Here is a 20513-nt window from a genome sequence, read left to right as displayed (position 1 = left end):
CAATTCAGATTAACAATACTGGTCTCACACAAGAAACCCATAAACCAATCCCAAAGCCCAATTATACCCTCACTTATGTGTTTCACCAAAAAAAAAGACTCAATCTCACATAGAGATACAAGGTATAGAAAACTCTTACGAAGAATTTTGGAATTTCTCTCTCTAAAGTTGATTTAGAACTTTCTCTCTCTAGAAACCACAAAGAAGACAACCAGCTCCTTTGTTCTTTTATGCTTGAAGAAGACCATTCCTATTCAATCTGGTGGTGTCCTCTCTCTTTCCCTTTAAATCGCACCGTTTTCTTTAAATGAAACAAAGCCTTTTTGATATTCCATCTTTGCTAAACGACACCACTTCAACCAGATTCATCAAAATGATATGAGATGCAAAACAGCATAGCATTTCTTAAACAAGCCTAGTCCTTCTGCTGATGTGGCAATCTAACAGAAATTCATAAACATAAACGATGCCGTTCTACCAAAAAACCAACAACCATCAAACTGCAGCTTCTACTCGGCTCCTACTCTTCTTTGTTCTGTCACAATTTCAAACCAACAAACACACTTTACAGAAGTTTTGAGAATTAAATTCTCAGTATATATATATATATATATATATATAAGAACAGCTCATGATTTAAAAGGTGCATTTTAACTGCGATGAGATGAGACGTAAACCTTAGGGTGTTAGGGTCTATATGCTTTTTAAGAATTAAATTATAATATTAAAAAAAATTAAATATATATTTAAATTGATATAAAAATAAAAAAATAAAAATAATTTTTAAACTACAAAATAAACCAATTAAAGTTTACATAAATAGAAATTAATAAATTATAAATAAATATACCATACAACATACACTTTTAAGTTTTAAATAATAAAATATATCTAAATAATGGTTAGGAGATAAGACGTAAATCTTATAGCGTTAGGGTGCATATGCTTTTTAGGAATTAAATTATAATATTAAAAAATTCTAATTTGACTTCACAAGTGCAATGTTCCAAATTTTAAGCCTTAAAGGCATTTTTGGTGTGGCTCACCTTGAGGACTCTTTAGGCTTGAGTGAAGTCCCCGGCGTAGCTTCAGATGTCCTTTTAAAACATTGTTTATGGAAACTATCTTTAACTTATAACAGGAGACATGTTGATGTAAATATTAAAAATAGGACTCTTATAAACCTTTATAAATTTAAATGTTTATCGATAAATGTTCAATTTTTTATATTAGATTTTTAGTATTAAAAAATAAATATTTTTTTGAAGGACTAACATTTAAAACTAAATGGATCAATCAATGAGGGACCCATTTTATTTGTCAATGTCTCCATATCTTTCAAAATAAGCTGGAGATCGTTTTGAATAGATCAGTTTTATATATATATATATATATACACATACATAAGAATTTTCACATTTAAATCAATTAGGATTCATTTTATCTTCTTAGAATTTAGTATATCTCTAGATTCATATAGTCCAAAATTATATTTTTAAATCTTAATTCATAAATCAGTTTAAAGATTAATAATAAAGATTCTAATTGTAAATATAGAACATTTTAATAGGAGCATAATTATTTATATGTACATATAAATTTTACCATTATGGATGAGGTTGCTCAATTTTTGATGGGACGGGCAAAGTCGTCTTGAGTTTAATTAGTTATATACAAGTATGACAATCAAATGGTTATGATTGACTGTTAACCACGTCCATTGTGGAAATACTACCAAATATATATATATATATATATATATCGATATATATGATTTTGTTAATATAGTCGATGCCACCACCTTTTGGTAACGGATGACTATTCAATTATGTGCGATTACATGTAATTGTGATTTAATTGCATGTAACTATATAGATAAGATGAAGATAAATGCTTGTCGCCCACCTTTTGGTAGAGAACATAATTTCTACATGTATATATATATATATATATATATACACAAATTTATATATATAATTTTACTATAGTATCCGTACACTTATGATAAGCTTTTACCTAAATGATATTTATGATAATATGGTTGTGTAAGTCCACTGTATCATAGTTGTATTTATATATATATATATATATTTCATTTTAACTTTTTTTTTTTCTAATATTGTTATCCAAACCATTTTACTAGTTTGTGTTTATCGTTCAGTTCGATCAATGAATAAAAATGGCTGGTTGATCAGATATAATTATCGAAATGTATTTTTGGGATTATGAAAACCAATTGAATTCGACAAAGTAATGGTCAATACGCAACCAAACCAAAAAAAAAAAAAAAAAAAAATCAATTTATTTGGGTTTTGTTTTATTTTTAATTTGTTTGATTTTTTTTAAAATTTTTTTGGTTGCTTTTTGGGGCTTTTGAATATTATTTATAAAATAAGATTAAATATATATAAAAATGTTATGAAAAACAATTAAGCTTATATAAGAAATATATAAAAAATTTATTAATAAAATTATTTGGTCGGTTTCGATAAACTGTCTATTTACCAAAACGAATTCCCGTAGTGACCACCTCCTCTTTTTCTGGTTCGGTTAACCAATTAATCGCGATTAGTTTTCAATTCAGTGGGTCGATTTTAACATTCCGATTAAAATGCACACCTTTACGTCTTATATTTGACTGGTTTATTTTTAAATTCACTGACAAGGGTATTAATGTAACTTTACATGTTAAACACTCATGTCTGTCTCTTCGAAGATATTAAATAATCATGTGGTTCTATTCAGACTAAACAAATTATCGGAGATATTAAATAATCATGTGGTTCTATTCATACTAAACAAATTGATACATGCACATTCTATACAGCCATATTAAATTTTGTTTTTGCTACACTAATAATATATATCTATTTTACCCTTAGAAAAATAAAATAAATATAAATTCACTACAACCCCAATTTTTGAAAACTTCCAGATTTCCCAAAGATATATGAACGTTTCCCTAATTATACACATTCAAACTTTCAAAGAAATAAACACATTTTATTTTCTTTATTTATTTTTGATATGCATCTAAAGAAATTGAAGGTTAGATCAAAACAAGTATTGGGTTTTCTTCTACGTCTGGAATCCCATGTGTTCCGCAAAATCGAAAAGTTTTTTTTTTTTTTTTTTTTTTTTTTTTTTCCTCTAATTGAATTTCAAGTCCTTATTTGTCCAATTTTCATGAACTAAACTGCAAAGGGGCTAAAAAACTTTTTCTTCATGGTGGAGGTAAATTTTTGTTGTGGATCGAAGGACTTATGTATTAATATAGACCTTTTTAATTCGTTCCTTCTTTGCTTATTTGTTCCAAATCATATATAATGTGCATTAGCTGCATATTTAATACCGTAGTCAAATAATTTTCATCTCTATTGGTTTTCAGATTTCCTACTTCCCATGAGTTCCCCTCGGTAACATTAATTTAATTTTTACTTTTAGATCTTCATGATATTGGATGAATTTAATTTTCTATCTTTTCCATTCATAATGAAAACTCCATTACTGGGGTTCACAGTTTTTCCAAAAACGTAAAACACAATGTAATATTTGATTTTTATTTTGTTTAAATGCTTAAAGGTGATTGTAACCTTTTATTAATAGGTATTTTTGGAATATAAAAAAACCAATAAAATTATAGTGTATTAGTATTTGTAGTGTGACCATAATCACCTAAATAATCCCACCATTTATTGAAGAAAAATAAATATAGAATAAAAGCAAAAAGAAAGAATGAAGGCAACCCTTCATTGGTTTTGGGAAAATGTGAATGGATATGGTTTATGTTGCATTTATAGTTTTCTTCTTTGTTTTACAGATACGACGTTGCTGACCATAAACTTTTTATATACATTTTGGTTTTGTATCCAGGCGTGATTCGGTTGTTATAGAGGAAATTGTTAATGAAATTTTCAAAAAACTATATCAAATAGCCTCAAAGGACTTTGTTGGCCTGAATTCACGTATAAAGAAAATTCAGTCGCTATTGGACAAATGTCCGTCGGATGATGTTTGTACCATAGGTGTATGGGGCATGGCAGGTATTGGTAAAACAACTATAGCCCGTGGATTTTATCAAAGCATGTACGACAAATTTGAAGCTAGTGCTTTCATTGGCAATGTGAGAGAGGAATATGCAAAGTATGGCATGGTTCACTTACAAAAGCACCTTCAAAAAATCTTATTCAATGATGATGAAGGCATACATGATGATCACATGGTAACCAATATATTAAGCCAAAGATTGCGTTCCAAAAAAGTGCTTATCATTCTAGATGATGTTGACAAACCGAAGCAAATAGAAGATTTGGTTGGAAGTTGGAAAAGTCACTATGACTGGCTTGGTCGAGGGAGTAGAGTCATTGTGACAACTAGAGATAACCATTTGGTGATGAATAATTATGGACATGACTACATATGTGAGGCTGATAAGCTAAATGATGATGAAGCTCTTCAAGTCTTGCATCAGAGAGCCTTTGACAAAAACGATACTGTTTTAGACGAGTATAGAGAGTTGTCCATCCAGGTCATAGAATATGCAAATGGTCATCCTTTAACTCTTGAAGTTTTGAGTCCCCACTTAAAAGGGAAAACTGTAGGTGAGTGGTCAAAGATACTGGCTGAACTGAAGGAACATCCTGATGATGAACCAATTCATCGTGCCCTACAAGTAAGTTATAATGGATTAGATAAATGGCAGAAAAAAATATTTTTGGACATAGCATGTTTCTTCAAAGGAGAGGATATATATCGTGTGAAAAAGATATTAGATAGTTGTAAGTTTTATCCGGCGATTGGTGTAAGAGTGCTTCTAGAAAAATGCTTTATAACTATTGCAAGTGACAAGCTTTGGATGCATGATTTGGTACAAGAATTTGGTCATGAGATTGTTCGTCAAGAATCCATAGACATGTTGGGCAAACGCAGCAGGCTCTGGAATCATAAGGATGCACGCGATGTACTTGAAAACTATAAGGTAAACTGTCTAACTGAAATATATAAACCAGCTAGAATGTCGTCTCTGTATAAATATTCATATCATAGTTCACTTCATTTTATCAATTTAAATATTTTTGGATCTTACAAAAATATGAATGTAACACACATAGACACGTAGATTGAAACTCTAGAGGCATGGTGACGTGGCATGCCCTATGGGTGACACCTTAACCTTTAGCTCTTGCTACATCACCGTTATCACTATATCAATAAATGTGAATAAAATATATAGGCTTTTGTTTTATATGTTTATATTTATACTATCTATTTTGGGTCAGCCTCTTCCATTCATGTTATTATAGGGAACACAAGTTGTTGAAGGCATATTCCTTAGTTTGCCTAAAAATGAAGAACTATGCATGAATGAGGAGAAAAAGATGTTAGAAATGAGAAAGCTACGACTATTGAAGATTTATAATGTGCTTGACTTTTCTGAATGTGGATACCTTTCAAATGAGTTACGTGTTTTGGAATGGCATCAATATCCTCTCATCTATATGCCATCAAGTTTTCAACCAAAAAATCTTGTTGAACTCAACATGTCCAACAGCCGTATTGAACGGCTGTGGGATCAGGAAACTACGGTAAGATTATCTACTTTTTATGTTTCTTACATAGGTTTGATTAGATTAAATGCCTTTTTCAACTTCCATTTTTATTTATTTGTTTATTTTGCTTTTTATATATAGCTTTCTTTGGAGAAGTTGATATTACTCGATCTAAGCAATTGCGAGTACTTGGTTGAAGCCCCTGACTTCAGCAGAGTCCCCAGTCTTGAGAGGTTGATTCTTGAAGGTTGTAAAAGGATATCTAAAATTCATCCAACATTCAAAGAGCTCAGTGGACTCAAGTTGTTGAACTTGAAAGGTTGTGAATCTCTTGAAAGTTTTCCCCAAGGCATCTGCTTCAAATTCCTTGAGATTTTTATTCTTTCAGGATGTAAAAAACTTGATAGATTTCCAGAAATTGTAGGAGATATGAATTGTTTGATACAACTTTTTTTGGATGGGACTGCTATAAAGGAGCTGCCAACATCAGTAGAGCGCTTAAGCAACCTTAAGTTGTTGGATCTTAGAGAATGCAAGAACCTTTTGAGTCTTCCAGATTTGGTTTGCAGTTTGACATCTTTGGAAGGACTTAGCATTGGAGGTTGCTCAATGATCAACCAACTGCCAGTAAACATTGGGAGCTTGGAAAAATTGGAGCAACTTCATGCATGTAGAACTGCCATAAGGAAAGCACCTTCCTCCATTGTACTTCTGAAGAACCTTCAAAGACTATGTTTCTCCCAATGTGGGGGTGTGGCAGACGGATCCTCATCTCAATGTTCATCAGAATCCAATATCAGTTTCAAGTTGCCTAAGTCATTCTCTGGTTTAAGCTCTTTGACATATTTAGATCTAACTGAATGCAATCTTGAACAAGGAGAAATCCCTAAGGACATTGGTTGTTTGTCATTACTCGAGAGTTTAAAATTGGGTGGAAACAATTTCACGAACTTACCAGATAGCATCTCTCAGCTTTCTAAGCTTAGATATCTCAATGTGAATAACTGTAGCAAGCTTCAATCATTGACAAACCTTCCATTAAACGTAAAAGAAGTGAGGGCAAGTGATTGTCCAATGCTGAATGATCAAATGATAATATGGCCTTCTGACAAGGGATTCAGTTTCATAGATTGTCGTAAATCAGTCCAGGCCGAAAGAAGTATTGCACACCACCCTCTTCCAATGCCCGAAGAACATATCCCCACACTCTTTCCTAAATTCATTCAGGTACATCTGTTCTGTTTCTCTCTATGATCTCCCTTATCAGTACTGAATATTTTCCTTATGATTGTTTTTGTACCCTTTTTTTTTTTTTTTTTGGTTTAAATAGGATCGAATTTATCACGGAGGACGCTTCCAAATTCGTTTTCGTTATGCAAGAATTCCAGACTGGTGCAGCCGCTGGAATAAAGGGTCTTCTTTAAGAATCAGACTACCTGACAAAAATAGTAGTCAAACATGGATTGGATTTGCCCTGTTTGTTGTTTTCCTAATCAAGAAACAAGAAAACTTTCATATTGGTCGGTACAATACTTTTTGTGAGTTTTACACTGATGAAGGTTGTCTTGAAAATCCGTGTGAGCTAGAAAGCTTTGATGGCTTCCTGGTTGGGTCTTATGGACTTTGTGTCTATGTACCAAAGGCAAGGTTTGCAAATCAGTTGGACAAAGCAAGTCATATCAAAGCTTCAATTTCAACAAACAGACCCGATTTGGAGGTGCTGAAGTTTGGGCTGCATGTAATATATGACAAAGATGTGCCAAAGTTTACTCAAGATTTAGTTGATACATCTAATGAACACCTAAATATGAACTCTATTAAGCATTATATGCATATACTAGAAAAAGCAACTGAATTGGAAAGATCCGGTGATGTCCTTGATCTTCGATCCGATCCAAGTCCAAGAAATCAAGTTTTCGGAACCTTGCATCCTACTAGCCAATTGAGAATAGTTCTACAAAACTTACTTTCAAGAATATTCTTTGAGGTGATCGATTACTCTTTCTTACTTTGCCTCTGTTCTATATCTTTATCTTTCTCTTATCGTTAACAGGTCACTAATTTATGCACTTTACAGGGATCCTTGTATACACGTAACGTGCCTATCCCATTCAGTTTTCCTTCAACAGGATTTGCCTCTGGTTGGTTTTTCCATCAAAGTGTGGGGCGCAACGTAGTTTGCTATCTTCCTGCAAACATAGTTGATGACAAGTCATGGATAGGATTCAGTCTATATGCTACACTCAAAATGAGTCCTTCTGATTTTCTCAAGAATTATTCAGATTCAAAAACTGCTCGGCCTTTGCTTCACATCGACTTGCATTCTCATGGAAGCAGTATTTCACATATAACAACGCTTGATGGTCTCCCCATTATGCCTTATTCACATCAACTTCTTCTATTTCATGTACCGCGAGTGTTTTTCAAACAAGAGTTGAATCAAAGTTGGGGAGTAAGCGCCTTGTTTAGGACCAGCATCCCAAATGTCGAAGTCGAAAGGTGTGGGATTCGAGCAGTATATGAGAAAGATTTGGGAAATGTAATTGAACTGATAACCGAGTGTCGGTTAAACTCTCTAGTTGATGAACAAGTTGATGAACAATCATGTTACCAAGCATATGAAATGCTGGTGGAAAATATCATTGATACGTTTCAGTTTGTAGAGCTTGAAACAAGGAGACAAGAAATGCCTGTCCATTCTAGTTATTCGTCTCAAAGGTTTAATTAATTCCTATAACTGGAGATTTGTTTTTGCTATCAATATATTCATGCATTCATAAAATTCATCAGCTAATTAATCTTCTGTTGTGTGGACTTTTGTTGCAGGAAGGACGAATCCTTGCAGACGAACATGTTTGTGTTAATTACTCAAGATGTAGACAAAGAGATTTCAACTGCATATAATAAACTTACTATTCCACTTGATCCAATTGTTTTCCACTCCAAACAAGACTTTATGGAATCTTCTTACAAACTGTTTGAAGAAAGTAGTTCAAGAGATTCAAAGCTTGGTTTAATTCATTTACAGATAATGGTGGAGACTCCACTCTTTGAAAATGATTTGACAAGATGGAAAAGTAATCTTGATTATTTCCTTAAACGCCACTTCTGCCTTCACATCTTCATTACTCTCAGCCTCAAAGGACGTATCATTTCTCTTTTGAAGCCTTTCGATCCTTTCTCGCCATACAATTTATGCTTTCCTCGAAAGGAAATTCTGGAGTGGTTTGGAGATTATCAAGTTAATGAGCGAAGAATGGGAATCGGATTACCTCCAAATCTGAAAACTGATAAAGATTGGAGAGGGATTGCTGTATGTGTTGCTTTTTCAGTTCAGGAGCATCCAAATGCCATCCTTGACAACGACAATTCACAAGTCTCATTCAGACTTCTCTGTCATATGAATACCGATGAAGGATGTTGTTTGAATCCTGTCCCCATGTTTCGAATAACTAAAGACAAATTCAAGTGGTCATGTGTACGTGGATTCATTTGGCTAACCTATATACCAAGTTCTTTGCTGCTTGCAGAGTTGCATGGGCAAAGCTACATAGTCATAGATATCTATAATGAGTGCCCTGGCTTGTTTACACAGAATCTTGGCGTCCGACTCTTGTTCGAACAGGATGTGGAAGAATTCAGACAATCAATAACCAAATGCATTACAGGGTTCTTTGACAATTTGGATCCCGTCTGTCAATTTATGGCCAGTGAAAGTGATCCAAAAAACTTTGGAAAAACTGCCATGGTATATTGCTGCAACATTTTTTTTTTTTTTTTCCTTCACATTCTCAATCTATCCCAATATTTGATAAATTAATTCATGTGTGTTAATTCATTTCTGTTTTGCAGGGGTTTGATCAAGACATGATATACAACTCATGCTTCCCTCCTATTGAGATTCCAGAGTGGTTCAGCAATCATTATAGTAGTAGCCATTCAGTGATAACCGAGATACCGACAGATCTATATAGTGATGATAATTGCCTAGGAGTGGCTCTCTGTGCATATTTTTCATCAGGTGGCAAGCAACCAAGTACCCACGTTGATGACTTTGATCCAGAAATGCCTCATAACCTTATTTGTAACTTTGATCTCAATTTTACGCATCATTTTCAAATAACCGTTGAAGAATTGGAAAAGATACATATTGGAAATCAGTTTGTATGGCTGTCCTATATACCTCGTCACTGGTTTTCAGATCAGCTGAAGCACTGCAGTTTCATCGAGGCTTCGTTTGCAAGCGATAGACAAGGATTTTTGGCTCACAAGTGTGGTGTTCGTGTTCTATACAAACATGATGAGAAAGAGCTTAAGGAGACAATAAATCACTGCATGGCTATAGGTAAACAAATTCTTAATTCTTAGTACTAATCTCTTTGGTTATACCATTAGGCGGAGATCATTGTTCTGGGGGACTCTTTTTATGCTATTCTCTTCTTAATTTGTTACTTCTTGCTGTAGTTTGTACATATAGAAGAATAATGAGTGAAGAAAGTTAATGAGACAACAAGGAGCTACTTTGTGAAGGATGAACCAGAAAGAGATTAATTACCATGTCAAGTTGATTAGCCAACGCCTAAACCTCCTAATTAGTCTTCTGATTATATTTTAGTTTTATTTGTTTGTTTTTTCATTGCCCAGTAGAATATTTTCCTATACATATAATTCATAGTTGAAGGAAAGGTATTTAACCCTGTTGCATTTTGTGGTATGTTTGCGGTAAATATTGGACAAAAGTACTGGTGCTACTAAATTTTGAAAGTGTTGAGGTGCTGGTTGATTAAAAGCAATAATTGACTATTTCACTTTCACGAAGGTTATTCTATACGCCAAATGGAGCAACTAGCTGGCTTTCAGGCCGATAAAGCTGAAATTCCAACTCATGCAGTTAAGAAAGAACCCATTTGCCAAATTAAAAGTGGACGGGTAAGAAATTAATTAATTAATTAACTATTAGCTTAGTTGGTTTCTCTTTCGTTCTCAATGTCTCCGTCACTCATCAGAATTATGATAATGTATTTTACAGGACTTTGATAGGGGCTTGATATATAGCTCATGTTTCCCTCTTACTGAAATTGTGGACTGGTTCAATCATCACATTAGTGGCCCTTCACTGGAAATCCAACCACTTTCGAATCTATTTGGTGATGATAATTGGACAGGATTGGCACTCTGTGTACATTTTTCGGACCCCGAGCATCCAACTACCTTTCCTGATAAATTTGATCCAGATTTTTCTCACTACCTTGTTTGTCTCTTGGAAACAGAGCGAGTTACTTTGGGTCCTCTGCATCAGCATGAAATATCCAATCAAGAATTCAAGAAGTTAGGAAATGGAGAATTCATATGGCTGTCCTACATACCACGTCTCTGGTTCTCAGAGCAGTTGGAGGGCTCCTTTGATCTCATTAAGGCTTCATTTGCAAGCGATAGAGGAGGCTGGCGTGCTGAGAAGTGTGGTCTTCGTCTTCTATTCCGGCATGATGAGGAAGAGTTTAAGCAGACAATAAACCACTGCATGGCCTTGTTGATTGAAAATCAAGATCCAATATCTCAAAATAAATTTGATAATGAAGAAAACAAGAAGCAATGCCATGATGGTCAGGCAGGAACTAGCAAATCTAGCCGCTTTGTTCCTGATCCTCAACAAGAAATACTGGAAGAACCAGGGGATCTAAACCAGAAGAATAGAGGTAAAAGAATTGTTTAATAACCTCTCTGCCCAAGAAGATTGTTGTTTTGTGGACTATTTCTACTCGATGTTGGAGAGCTAATATATAGCTACTTATTCTCGAGCTCCACTCTAACTCTGTTCTCTGTTGCATTTTGTGGTGTGTTTTGAATAAGTAGGCAAAAGTGTCGCTGCTTAATTGTGAGTAAGTGTATTTCCGGTTGATTGGGTTGACAACTAGAACTCTCCTTTGTATGTTGATTCCTTTGTCATCATCATGATTAGATGAAATGTTTCAACTCTTTCATGGTTAAATTTCAACCTTACATATCAAAGGCATTATCTTATAAATCCAGACTGTTTCTGCTCTGTTTTCTCCTTTTGCTAACCACGATATTTGTAGATGAGTAATAAATCTAAGGGGTCTAAAATTGCAAAAAATTGAGGTGAAGATGAAGAAGAAAGTTAGCAAGTCCTCTAACGTAGAACAATTATTAGTACTGTATGATTAATATGATCAATTACTTCGATTTGACAATATATATATATATATATATATATATATTCTTTTAAAAGTTATTTATTTATTTATTTTTAATTTTTTATCTGGTGAAACTTTTGAAAGATCGTCTATTAACCAATTAATACATACATTTTATTGGGATAACCATCTTTATGCTTCCATTTCAGAGTTAATTGCTTCGCAAGGTATGACAAATAAATAAAACAACCAAACAAACAAAAAATTAACTGTGAGCAAAAAATAAGAATAGTAGTTAGTTGTTCTTATAAAAAATCGTTTGTGGTGGTTATAATGAAATGTCTTAAAATTTCAGGTTGACCAAGTGGTATTTATTAGATAGTCCCCTGGCGTCCTCGTCTCACGCATATGTGAATAAACAAACAAAATAAATTCAATTCAATTCAATTTAACACCTCTGCCTCCATTCTTTTCCTCTCTCTCTGCTCTGCTTTGACTGCAGGTACTGGTCGGGGAACCACCAGCCGAGGAACTTCCAGGTCATTCCATCGATGTCTCTTTACTTGCTCATTTTCTAGGAAACTCTTTGATTTGTTGGAGAGCAGTTGGAATTAAAAGCCCTCTTTACAATGCTCAATTTATTATTATTATTATTATTATTATTATTATTATTATTATTATTGAAAAGCTAGTGGTTTTGAAAAACATGGTTGTTGAGAGAAGAAAGCGATAAACTAGTTCGTTTCAAGGCACTATTGATCATAATTAACCAAATTCCAAACATGATCTCAGAAACATGTTCAAATTCATCATTCTTTTATTTTTTGTTTTTAAATGAGTCAATGAAGAATGATGCTTGGATTGAGGAATTCTTTTTTTTTTTTTTTTTTTTTTTTTGTATTTTTTCCTGACATTAGCTCAACAAAATGTTTGCTTCAAGCAGGATTAATTTTATATAACAGATTAAATAAGATATGTTAAAATCCTAAAATTTTATTTTATATATGTATATATAGTTATCTATTCTTATTCTTATGTATGAAGCATAGTTGAACTCATATGTTGGTTTTGACAGTTAAAAATGAAATATACAAAATAAATTTTAATATTATTAAATTTATTTTTAAAATTTTTAAATCTTAAATTTTTATTATGATTCTATAATCATTAAAATTAAATTTTAATTTAATAAAATAACTTTTATTTTGAATCTCTTTGTGTGTATATATATAATCCTTGATACATGTAAAATTGCTTTTTCTATTAGCAATTAATATTATATATATATATATATATATATATTTTTTTTTTATATTTGGATACGGAATTCGAAATATAAAAATAAATAAATAAATAAATAAAACTATGTATTTTACTGTTCTTATTTTTTTGTTTCCATTTAATAGTCAATTGGATGTTTTTTCAAAATATACGACAATAAAATAATAAAAAATAGTTTTTTATTGCTAATTGGTAGACAAAAATTTCTTTTATTTTTTGTATTCGGTCTGCACCAATTCTAAGAACCCTTCTCCTATGTTTCCCTTAACTGAGGGAAAAAAAACCTCCTTTCTGCACTTCAAAATTCACTCTCTTGTACACACATGCTGTTTAATTTTTCCAAAAATCAATATGCTCATTACACAAATAAATATCCATTATTTTACCTTTATTTACTAAATTGCCATTTCTGTTGATTTTTGTACTAGTACAAAGAAATTTCCACGCACGTGTTTTCGTCTCCATACACCAAATTGCCATTTTTTTAACCTTTTTTTTTCTTTTTTTTTTTTTTCAGTTCTTAATCTTTGTAATATTTACCATCAGTTATTTTTTTTTCCTATTGAGTTTTTTTTTTATTTGCTAAACGAACATTTGCATAATATACCATATACAACTTAATATATTTATTAATATTTGTTTATTTAACTCTAATTAACAATATATTGAAAAAAATAAACTTTTAATGAATTTATTAAACAGGAGTACAATTAAATGAGGACAAAATATCTATATTACATTTAAAGTTGCTGGAATTAAAAATATATACAATAGCACAAACTGATATTGGTCAAGGATAGTAGGCATTTTTTTTTTTTTTCCCCTCGTAAAAAGTCAAGCTCTAAACTTACGTTTTTTTTTTTTGGGCAAGCAATTTCTTCATTACATCAAAAAGTAAGGAGGAAATCATCACTGCTCCATTTAATTAAAACAAAACTCAACAGGTATGTAATTACTAAATCCCATTTGTTCTAGAACTTCCGTTTCAGCCATGTGAATATAATATATTGAATATTTTTATTATTTTAATAAGACTAGTGTTTTGAGTAGAAATTTCTAAGGAAAACTCACTAATCAAGTTAAAAAGAAAAGTAACATCTAATATTATACTAGACCAGTAGTGAAACTATAATGAAGAAAGTGAAATTGAGCGGTAACTCAAAATAGGCAAATTGCTGTATGAATATCCATTTAAGTGTCTTTGTTCAATACACAAATAAGATCCTAAACCTATGAAAGTGGAATAGACCTATTAACTTCTAATAACATGATGAAAACTAAACCTTAACATATATAGTGTGCACAATGAAAATAGAAATGTCACAAAAAATATAAGGTAAATAGGGTGTAATCAAATTAGCCAATAAAAGAGGGTATAACCAACAAGTCAAATTTAAAAAAATATGCTAATGTTTCACAAAGGATGAAGTTCATTCACATGTTGCAGCCCATATGCTTTCCTCCACACATTGTTCCTGAAAAAGATCATTCATATAAGCAAATTTTTAAAAGTAGAGGCAAAACATTACATTGTTAAAAATAAAATTGATCAATGCTTTTTCATAAGAATTAGAGAGCAAGTATGTCATATTGAATGTATATCAAAACAACTATAAACTTGCAGGTAGAAAGAAGTTAAGTACCCCAATTAAACAGTAAAGCCTACTTTTGCAAAGTCATAATTGTGTTTGTTTTGAACCAGGGATTGAATCCTCCATATTCAGCAAATGGTTCTGCAGAACCGAGATCCATAGTAGCAATAAATTAAAAGATGACAAAATATTGTAAATTAGTAATCAAAAGATTTAAAATTGAAATAACATATGTTAAATAAATTAAATTTAGTCTAACCTTTTTTTATTTGTTACCATGTCCTCTTTTTTTTCTTTTTTTCAATTCTAGGCTTCATCCTTTTAGGAGCTCTTTTTGTTTTTGATACTTATGGATCTAGTAATGCAATATCATAAAACATATAACCATTATGGTTCTCTTTGTCAACATCATCAATATCATTAAATCCAAATTCAAGTTCCTTGGTTTCCTTGAGAGAATAATTTCCAACGTGCACCTTTCTAAAGCCTCCTTCAATGCATGATATGCAATGCTAAAACTCTTTTCAGATAATGATCCTTCCTCAATCAATTTAATTGCTTGACAATACAATTCATCGAAATGTTCTTTTTTAGATTCTATTCCTTCCAAAAAATTCTTAGTTGAATACAAACTCTTCGCATCCTTAGTCCAATGTTTCAATATGTAGTGAAGTGGAATGTTAAAAATTCCAAAAGATTGAAGAACACATATTGTATGCCTGCAAAGAAATCCATAATATTCAAACATCCGACATAGGCACGTGATATCTTGATTTTCAGCATCCCAAATGACAACAAAATCTTCATTTTTTTCAAAATCTTGAACTCTAAGAGTTTTATTACCATTGTCTTTCTTTTCATGTATAGAAAAACATGCTGATGCTCCTAATACCTAAACTTGAAATTTCTTGAAAACTTCATGTGAATAAATTGTTGAAATTTGTTTTTCAAAAGGTGATGGAGACTTCAATGTTGGTTTCTTATGCCATGTACAAAAATCAGCATAAACTTCTTTTTATGCCTATCTTGGAAAGCCACTTTATATTGCTTAACAAATTCTTTCAATGAAGTCTTCTTGCTAACATATTTAAGGAATTTATACTTTATGATCTTTGGGTTATGGATATACCTGCAAAAAATGTATCTCTCATGTAAACAGGCACCCAATGCTTTTGGTCTTCAAACAAAGATTCAAGCCATTCATTTCCTTTAAGTTTACAATTCTTAATCATATTCCACCATTTGTTCTTGAAATCTTCATTAGTCCATGAATTATAGATACAATTGTTGAATGATCTCATAAAGCTCTCATTTGCCTTTATTACATGCGCAAGCTTTTCAGGAACTTTCCTCAATATGTGCCATAAACAAAAGCGATGCCTTGTATTTGGAAAGACAATTGCAATGGCTGCTTTCATAGCTTTATCTTGGTCAGTTAAAATAGCAGATGGAGGTTTTCCACCCATTGCTCTAATCCATGTCTTCATTAGCCAAATAAATGTTGATGTAGTTTCATCTTTAAGCAATGCATATCCAAATAAAATAGACTGAAAATGATTATTTACTTCAATAAATGGAGCAAGTGGCATTTTATAGTTGTTTGTAATATATGTTGTGTCAAAAGAAACAACATCTCCAAAAATTTTGTAATCTTCTCTACTTTTTGCATCAACCCAAAAAACATTTTTGAGACTTTGTTCTTCATCCAAGTCAATTGCATGAAAGAAGTTAGGATTTTCTTCTTCAAATGCACAAAATGCTCAAGCATTGCTTTAGCATGCCCCATTTCAAGTGCTAAGTGCCTTTCTTTGTCCAAATTATTTCTAATGTCTTTCTCCAAAAAGCCAACAATTTCATATCCTCCATGTTGTTTTGCTATTGCAGCAAAAATTTTACTTGTGCTAACACCAACTGCATGCAAATTGTTAATACTATTCTTATTGGAAGAGGTAATCCTTCTATGACACGGAAAGTAATGACCATGGGCAGGATAAAGCTCATGGTTATGTGTTTTGATGAAACTATGAACATACCATTTTCCTCCTAACTTTTTCTTTACATGTAACATTGATTTACAATCTATCTTTAAGTAAGGGTGTTGATTGGCAGCATTTGATTCTTGTTTAAGCTCATATCTTGTACAAACGAATTTTACATCAGTGAACTCTCCATAAGTTTTTGATCGACGACTAGATCTTGTGGTAATACCAAATCCAGTCAATTTGGTGTATTTTAAATAACATGAATATGCCTTTTGATATGAATCAAATTCCATTCCATCATAAAGTTCTAAAATTTTTCCATCTTCCCCATCTTTAATATTGTCAATCTCCCTCTCATCACCTTCTTTATTGCATTCATCCAAATTTAGATTTAAATCAATTTCTAAGTCCATAATCACTACCTATAAAACAAGAATGCAATATAAATAAATACAATACAATGTTATTGATAGTACCTTATGTTTTTGTATTCGTTTTTGTCTTATATTTTATAATCTAAAAGGCTAAATTTCTAACTATAACATAGAAAGTTTTTCAACTTTTTGAAACAATTGTATCATAATTCTCAAAAATCATTTTGTTATTTATTTAAAATTATGATTGTCACTCTTGTCATTTATTTTACTCTAATGCCATATAGACTAATATATATATATATATATATATATATAAAGGCCCCAATTTTACCATTGCGTATACATATATCCTTATATGTATGTATATTTTGGTTTATAAACTCTTTTACAAATATGTTTTTAATAATGATTTCTTATATGATTTGATTCAAGAATAATCCACATATAACATATGTAACAAAATAACATTATATGGATCAACCAACTAAGAAAGTAATTTAAAAAATAAAAATAAAAATAAGAAAATAGAAAAAGTAAAGGAAAAAACTCATAAAATATGGAAACTTACAGGTATAGCCTTTTGAAAAGTTTAACCATTATACTTCCACCATAATTCGAAACCCCATTGTTGTCCTACTATTGTCTGAGCTTTTTTAAACAGAGAAAGTTGAAGATCTACGTTTTTTCTCTTTTACAGAGGAAAGTGAAAAAGTGGAGCCCAATTTCTTAAAATGAAAATTATAAAACCCTAAAAATGTTTCCTGCCAAACAAAAAAATATTAAAAAAGTGGAGAGTGGCACTTTAGTAATTATTGATGAAAAAAAGGGCAACAATAATACTTTGATTTTACCAAAAAGTAACGGACATGTGTCACTTATTTGATGAAGAAAGTGCACTAGAGAGTTCATTTTCAAGTGCAGCAAGCACTCCTCAAATTTTTTTTTTCTTTCCATTTTTCTTGAACATAGCACTTTTTGTTTTCTGGCTTCAGCCAAGGAGCAAATTTTTATGCTCCCGGGATTCGTGCTCCCTTTTCTCACAAACAGGTAGTGCCCACATATAAGACGTGGATCAAATTTTTTTCGTATTCTTTTCGTGTGTATATATATATATATATAGGGATTGTCTACAATCGGAACCGATCGGATGGTTAATATCCAAACCATGGTGCATTTTGTTCGTATACAGATCCACACCAAAGCTAACATTTTTAAAAAAATATCGGTTTTGCTTTGTGTACGTAACAACAAAGACGATGCTTTTTCTTAAAAAGCATTGGCTTTGATGCGGTCTGCATCGTAAACTCACCCTATATATATAAAGATTGTTTACAATAAGGACCGATCAGATGGTTAATATGGAGACCAAAAACATGCCAAAATGCTATAGCCGTTGGATTGTCTACCATGGGCATTGACGGCTGAGATTGAATTGCAAAAAAAATTTCCCAAAATACCTTTTCGTCCTGCTTACACAGACCCATTTCAAAATTCTTAAATCCTCTTCTCCTCCCAACTTACCTTCCTTGCTCTTCTCCTCTTTGCGAATGTTGATTGCTCGTATAATTTTGAGCCTGAGGAGCTCTGCACCAAGATCTCACTTTGCGATGTGAACGGAGCTGTCCACAAAAGTATGCCCCACAAGTTCTACCATGGCTGCATTGGTCGTGTCTGAAACATCACCAAGCGCGCCATCGGCATCGAGGTCAACAAGTAGGTATATTTCCCATCTGGGTTTTTCGTGGGTTTTTCTCTTTTTTCAGTAAAAATTATCTTATAGATTCACTGACTGTTGGTTAACTTTTCCTGAGAGGCCTGATAAGTGAGATTTTTACTCATTTATTTTGTCCATAATGCTTGATTAATGGCTTAAAAACTCAAGCTTTATTTTATTTCTAATATTTTTTGTTGAAAATCTTGAAGGAAAGCTCTAGATTGGAGATAATGGCATACTATTGAGGAAAATGGCAAGTTTGGAGTAATTTTGGCAAAAAATGGAAAGGCTCTATGCCAGAATAGCTTGTACCCCTGCTCCATGCCATGGTCCACACCAAGACCACCCTCCATGCCAAACTAGCCTCCATGCCCTGGTTCACGCTTAAGTCCACGCTAACCAACAACCTTTCTTCACAGAGACAGTGGCGTGGAGCCACGCCAAAATGGCATGTACCCTTAAGCTCTAGGCCACATTTTTTTACACTTTCAGCATTTTTTCGAGGATAAAAATTGGATGATGAGGTATCAAATGGTGAGGGTTTTTGATAAAAAAAGAAGGGTGGATCTTCAATCTTGGCTAGGGTTTAATGAAAGAAGCAGCCATCATTTTGAAAGGGGTGGAAAAAGGGAGGCACATTTACCAAGGAAAATTTTAGAGAGAGAAGAAGAAGAAGAGCTAGAGAGAGAAAGCTTAGAGTGACGAGGATTGAAGCCTTTCAAGACATTGAAGCATCAAGATTCTTCAACCAAATTAGGTTTTTTTTTTCTTCCATCTTTTATTCTCTACTTTTTATTGGGTGGATTGTTGATTATTGAATATTATGTCTTCCTTTAAGGATTTTTCTTTGATTTTTGTTATGATATTTGCTATGAACATAAGTTTCTATCTAGGATTTTGATGGAACCTCTACTTGGATTATATTTAATTAATGCGTTAATTTTTATTTTGCTTTTTATCCAATTTTCTTGTGTTAATCTTGTATTTATTATTCAATATACTCTTGTATTTGGGAATTTGCTTGGGTATTGGGTAGATTCACTATTTTATACTTGGGAAGGTTTAATTTGGTGAATTGGTCACTAGATTGACAAAACCTAGGCCCTAGTTAATATTGAAAAATTTAATTGGGGATTGGCTAGCCACAAAAAAGGGGGTTAAAGGCATGAGGACTTAGGAATTTGAGGAAGAAATTTCTAATTTTCATTAAGGACTCGTAGATTCTAATTTCACTTTGGAAAAAGAGATTAGATTAAATTGGAATTTCTCTAGGCTAGAAATTGAGTAAAATTTGGTATTTTGTCAACCTAATGAGTTAAATAAAGGAAGGGTAGAGGGTACATCAAAATTCTAGGTTTTTAGTTCATTGTAATTCCATTTTAAGTTGTTGAATTTTGTGTTTGTGACTTAATTTCTTTCCTTTTGTCATTTACTTGACTTTAATTTAAAATTTCATTATTAAATTTCTTGCTTAATTTCTTTTCCTTTGTCATTTACTTGACTTTAATTTACAATTTCATTATTAAATTTCTTGTTTTGCTTTTAATTTCAATTCTCTCATTTTAATTGAGTGCCTAGATTATTAGTCAAAATTTTGGTTATTAGTTAATATTAAAACCAATCCTCATGGGAACGATACTCACTCATCACTCTATTACTTGATACGATCCGTATACTTGTTTGAATCGTACACACATCAAGGCCGTATATTTCTACTAGTGTTTGATATGTTTATGCAGTGAAATTTCTTATTTGGAAACTATAATGGATTAAGCAAATAAATTTTGTACCTTTCTTTTTTATGAAATGAAATGAAATTGTCTTGTGAATTTGTCCATTGTATAAGCTTTTGGGTTTACCATT

The 20513-nt window shown here is 32.1% G+C and overlaps 2 protein-coding genes across 3 annotated transcripts; one reads left to right on the top strand and one right to left on the bottom strand.

Annotated features, from left to right (window-relative positions):
• The first annotated feature begins 5301 nt into the window (after positions 1-5301).
• On the top strand, positions 5302-11576 carry LOC107417594 (uncharacterized). Of its 2 annotated transcripts, XM_048462282.2 has the most exons (9): positions 5302-5585; positions 5691-6776; positions 6880-7536; positions 7627-8267; positions 8376-9297; positions 9402-9894; positions 10369-10478; positions 10579-10728; positions 10820-11030. In XM_048462282.2, the coding sequence occupies exons 1-9, from the start codon at positions 5361-5363 to the stop codon at positions 10880-10882; spliced, it is 4347 nt and encodes a 1448-aa protein (XP_048318239.1). In that variant the 5' UTR covers positions 5302-5360; the 3' UTR covers positions 10883-11030. The 2 variants fall into 2 exon arrangements, with proteins under 2 accessions (XP_048318239.1, XP_048318238.2); XM_048462281.2 differs by having other exon boundaries at positions 10579-11576.
• A 2823-nt stretch (positions 11577-14399) lies between these two features.
• Positions 14400-16972, bottom strand: LOC132800179 (protein FAR-RED IMPAIRED RESPONSE 1-like). Its single transcript, XM_060813210.1, has 4 exons — positions 16238-16972; positions 15707-16124; positions 14652-14718; positions 14400-14460 (listed from the first exon to the last, which is right to left on the bottom strand). The coding sequence occupies exons 1-4, from the start codon at positions 16970-16972 to the stop codon at positions 14400-14402; spliced, it is 1281 nt and encodes a 426-aa protein (XP_060669193.1).
• Positions 16973-20513: the final 3541 nt, after the last annotated feature.

The sequence above is a fragment of the Ziziphus jujuba genome, chromosome 12 (genome assembly GCF_031755915.1).
Source record: "Ziziphus jujuba cultivar Dongzao chromosome 12, ASM3175591v1".
Lineage (NCBI taxonomy): Eukaryota > Viridiplantae > Streptophyta > Magnoliopsida > Rosales > Rhamnaceae > Ziziphus > Ziziphus jujuba.
Note: the sequence above shows the minus strand (reverse complement) of the source record. Positions and strands in the feature narration are given on the sequence as shown.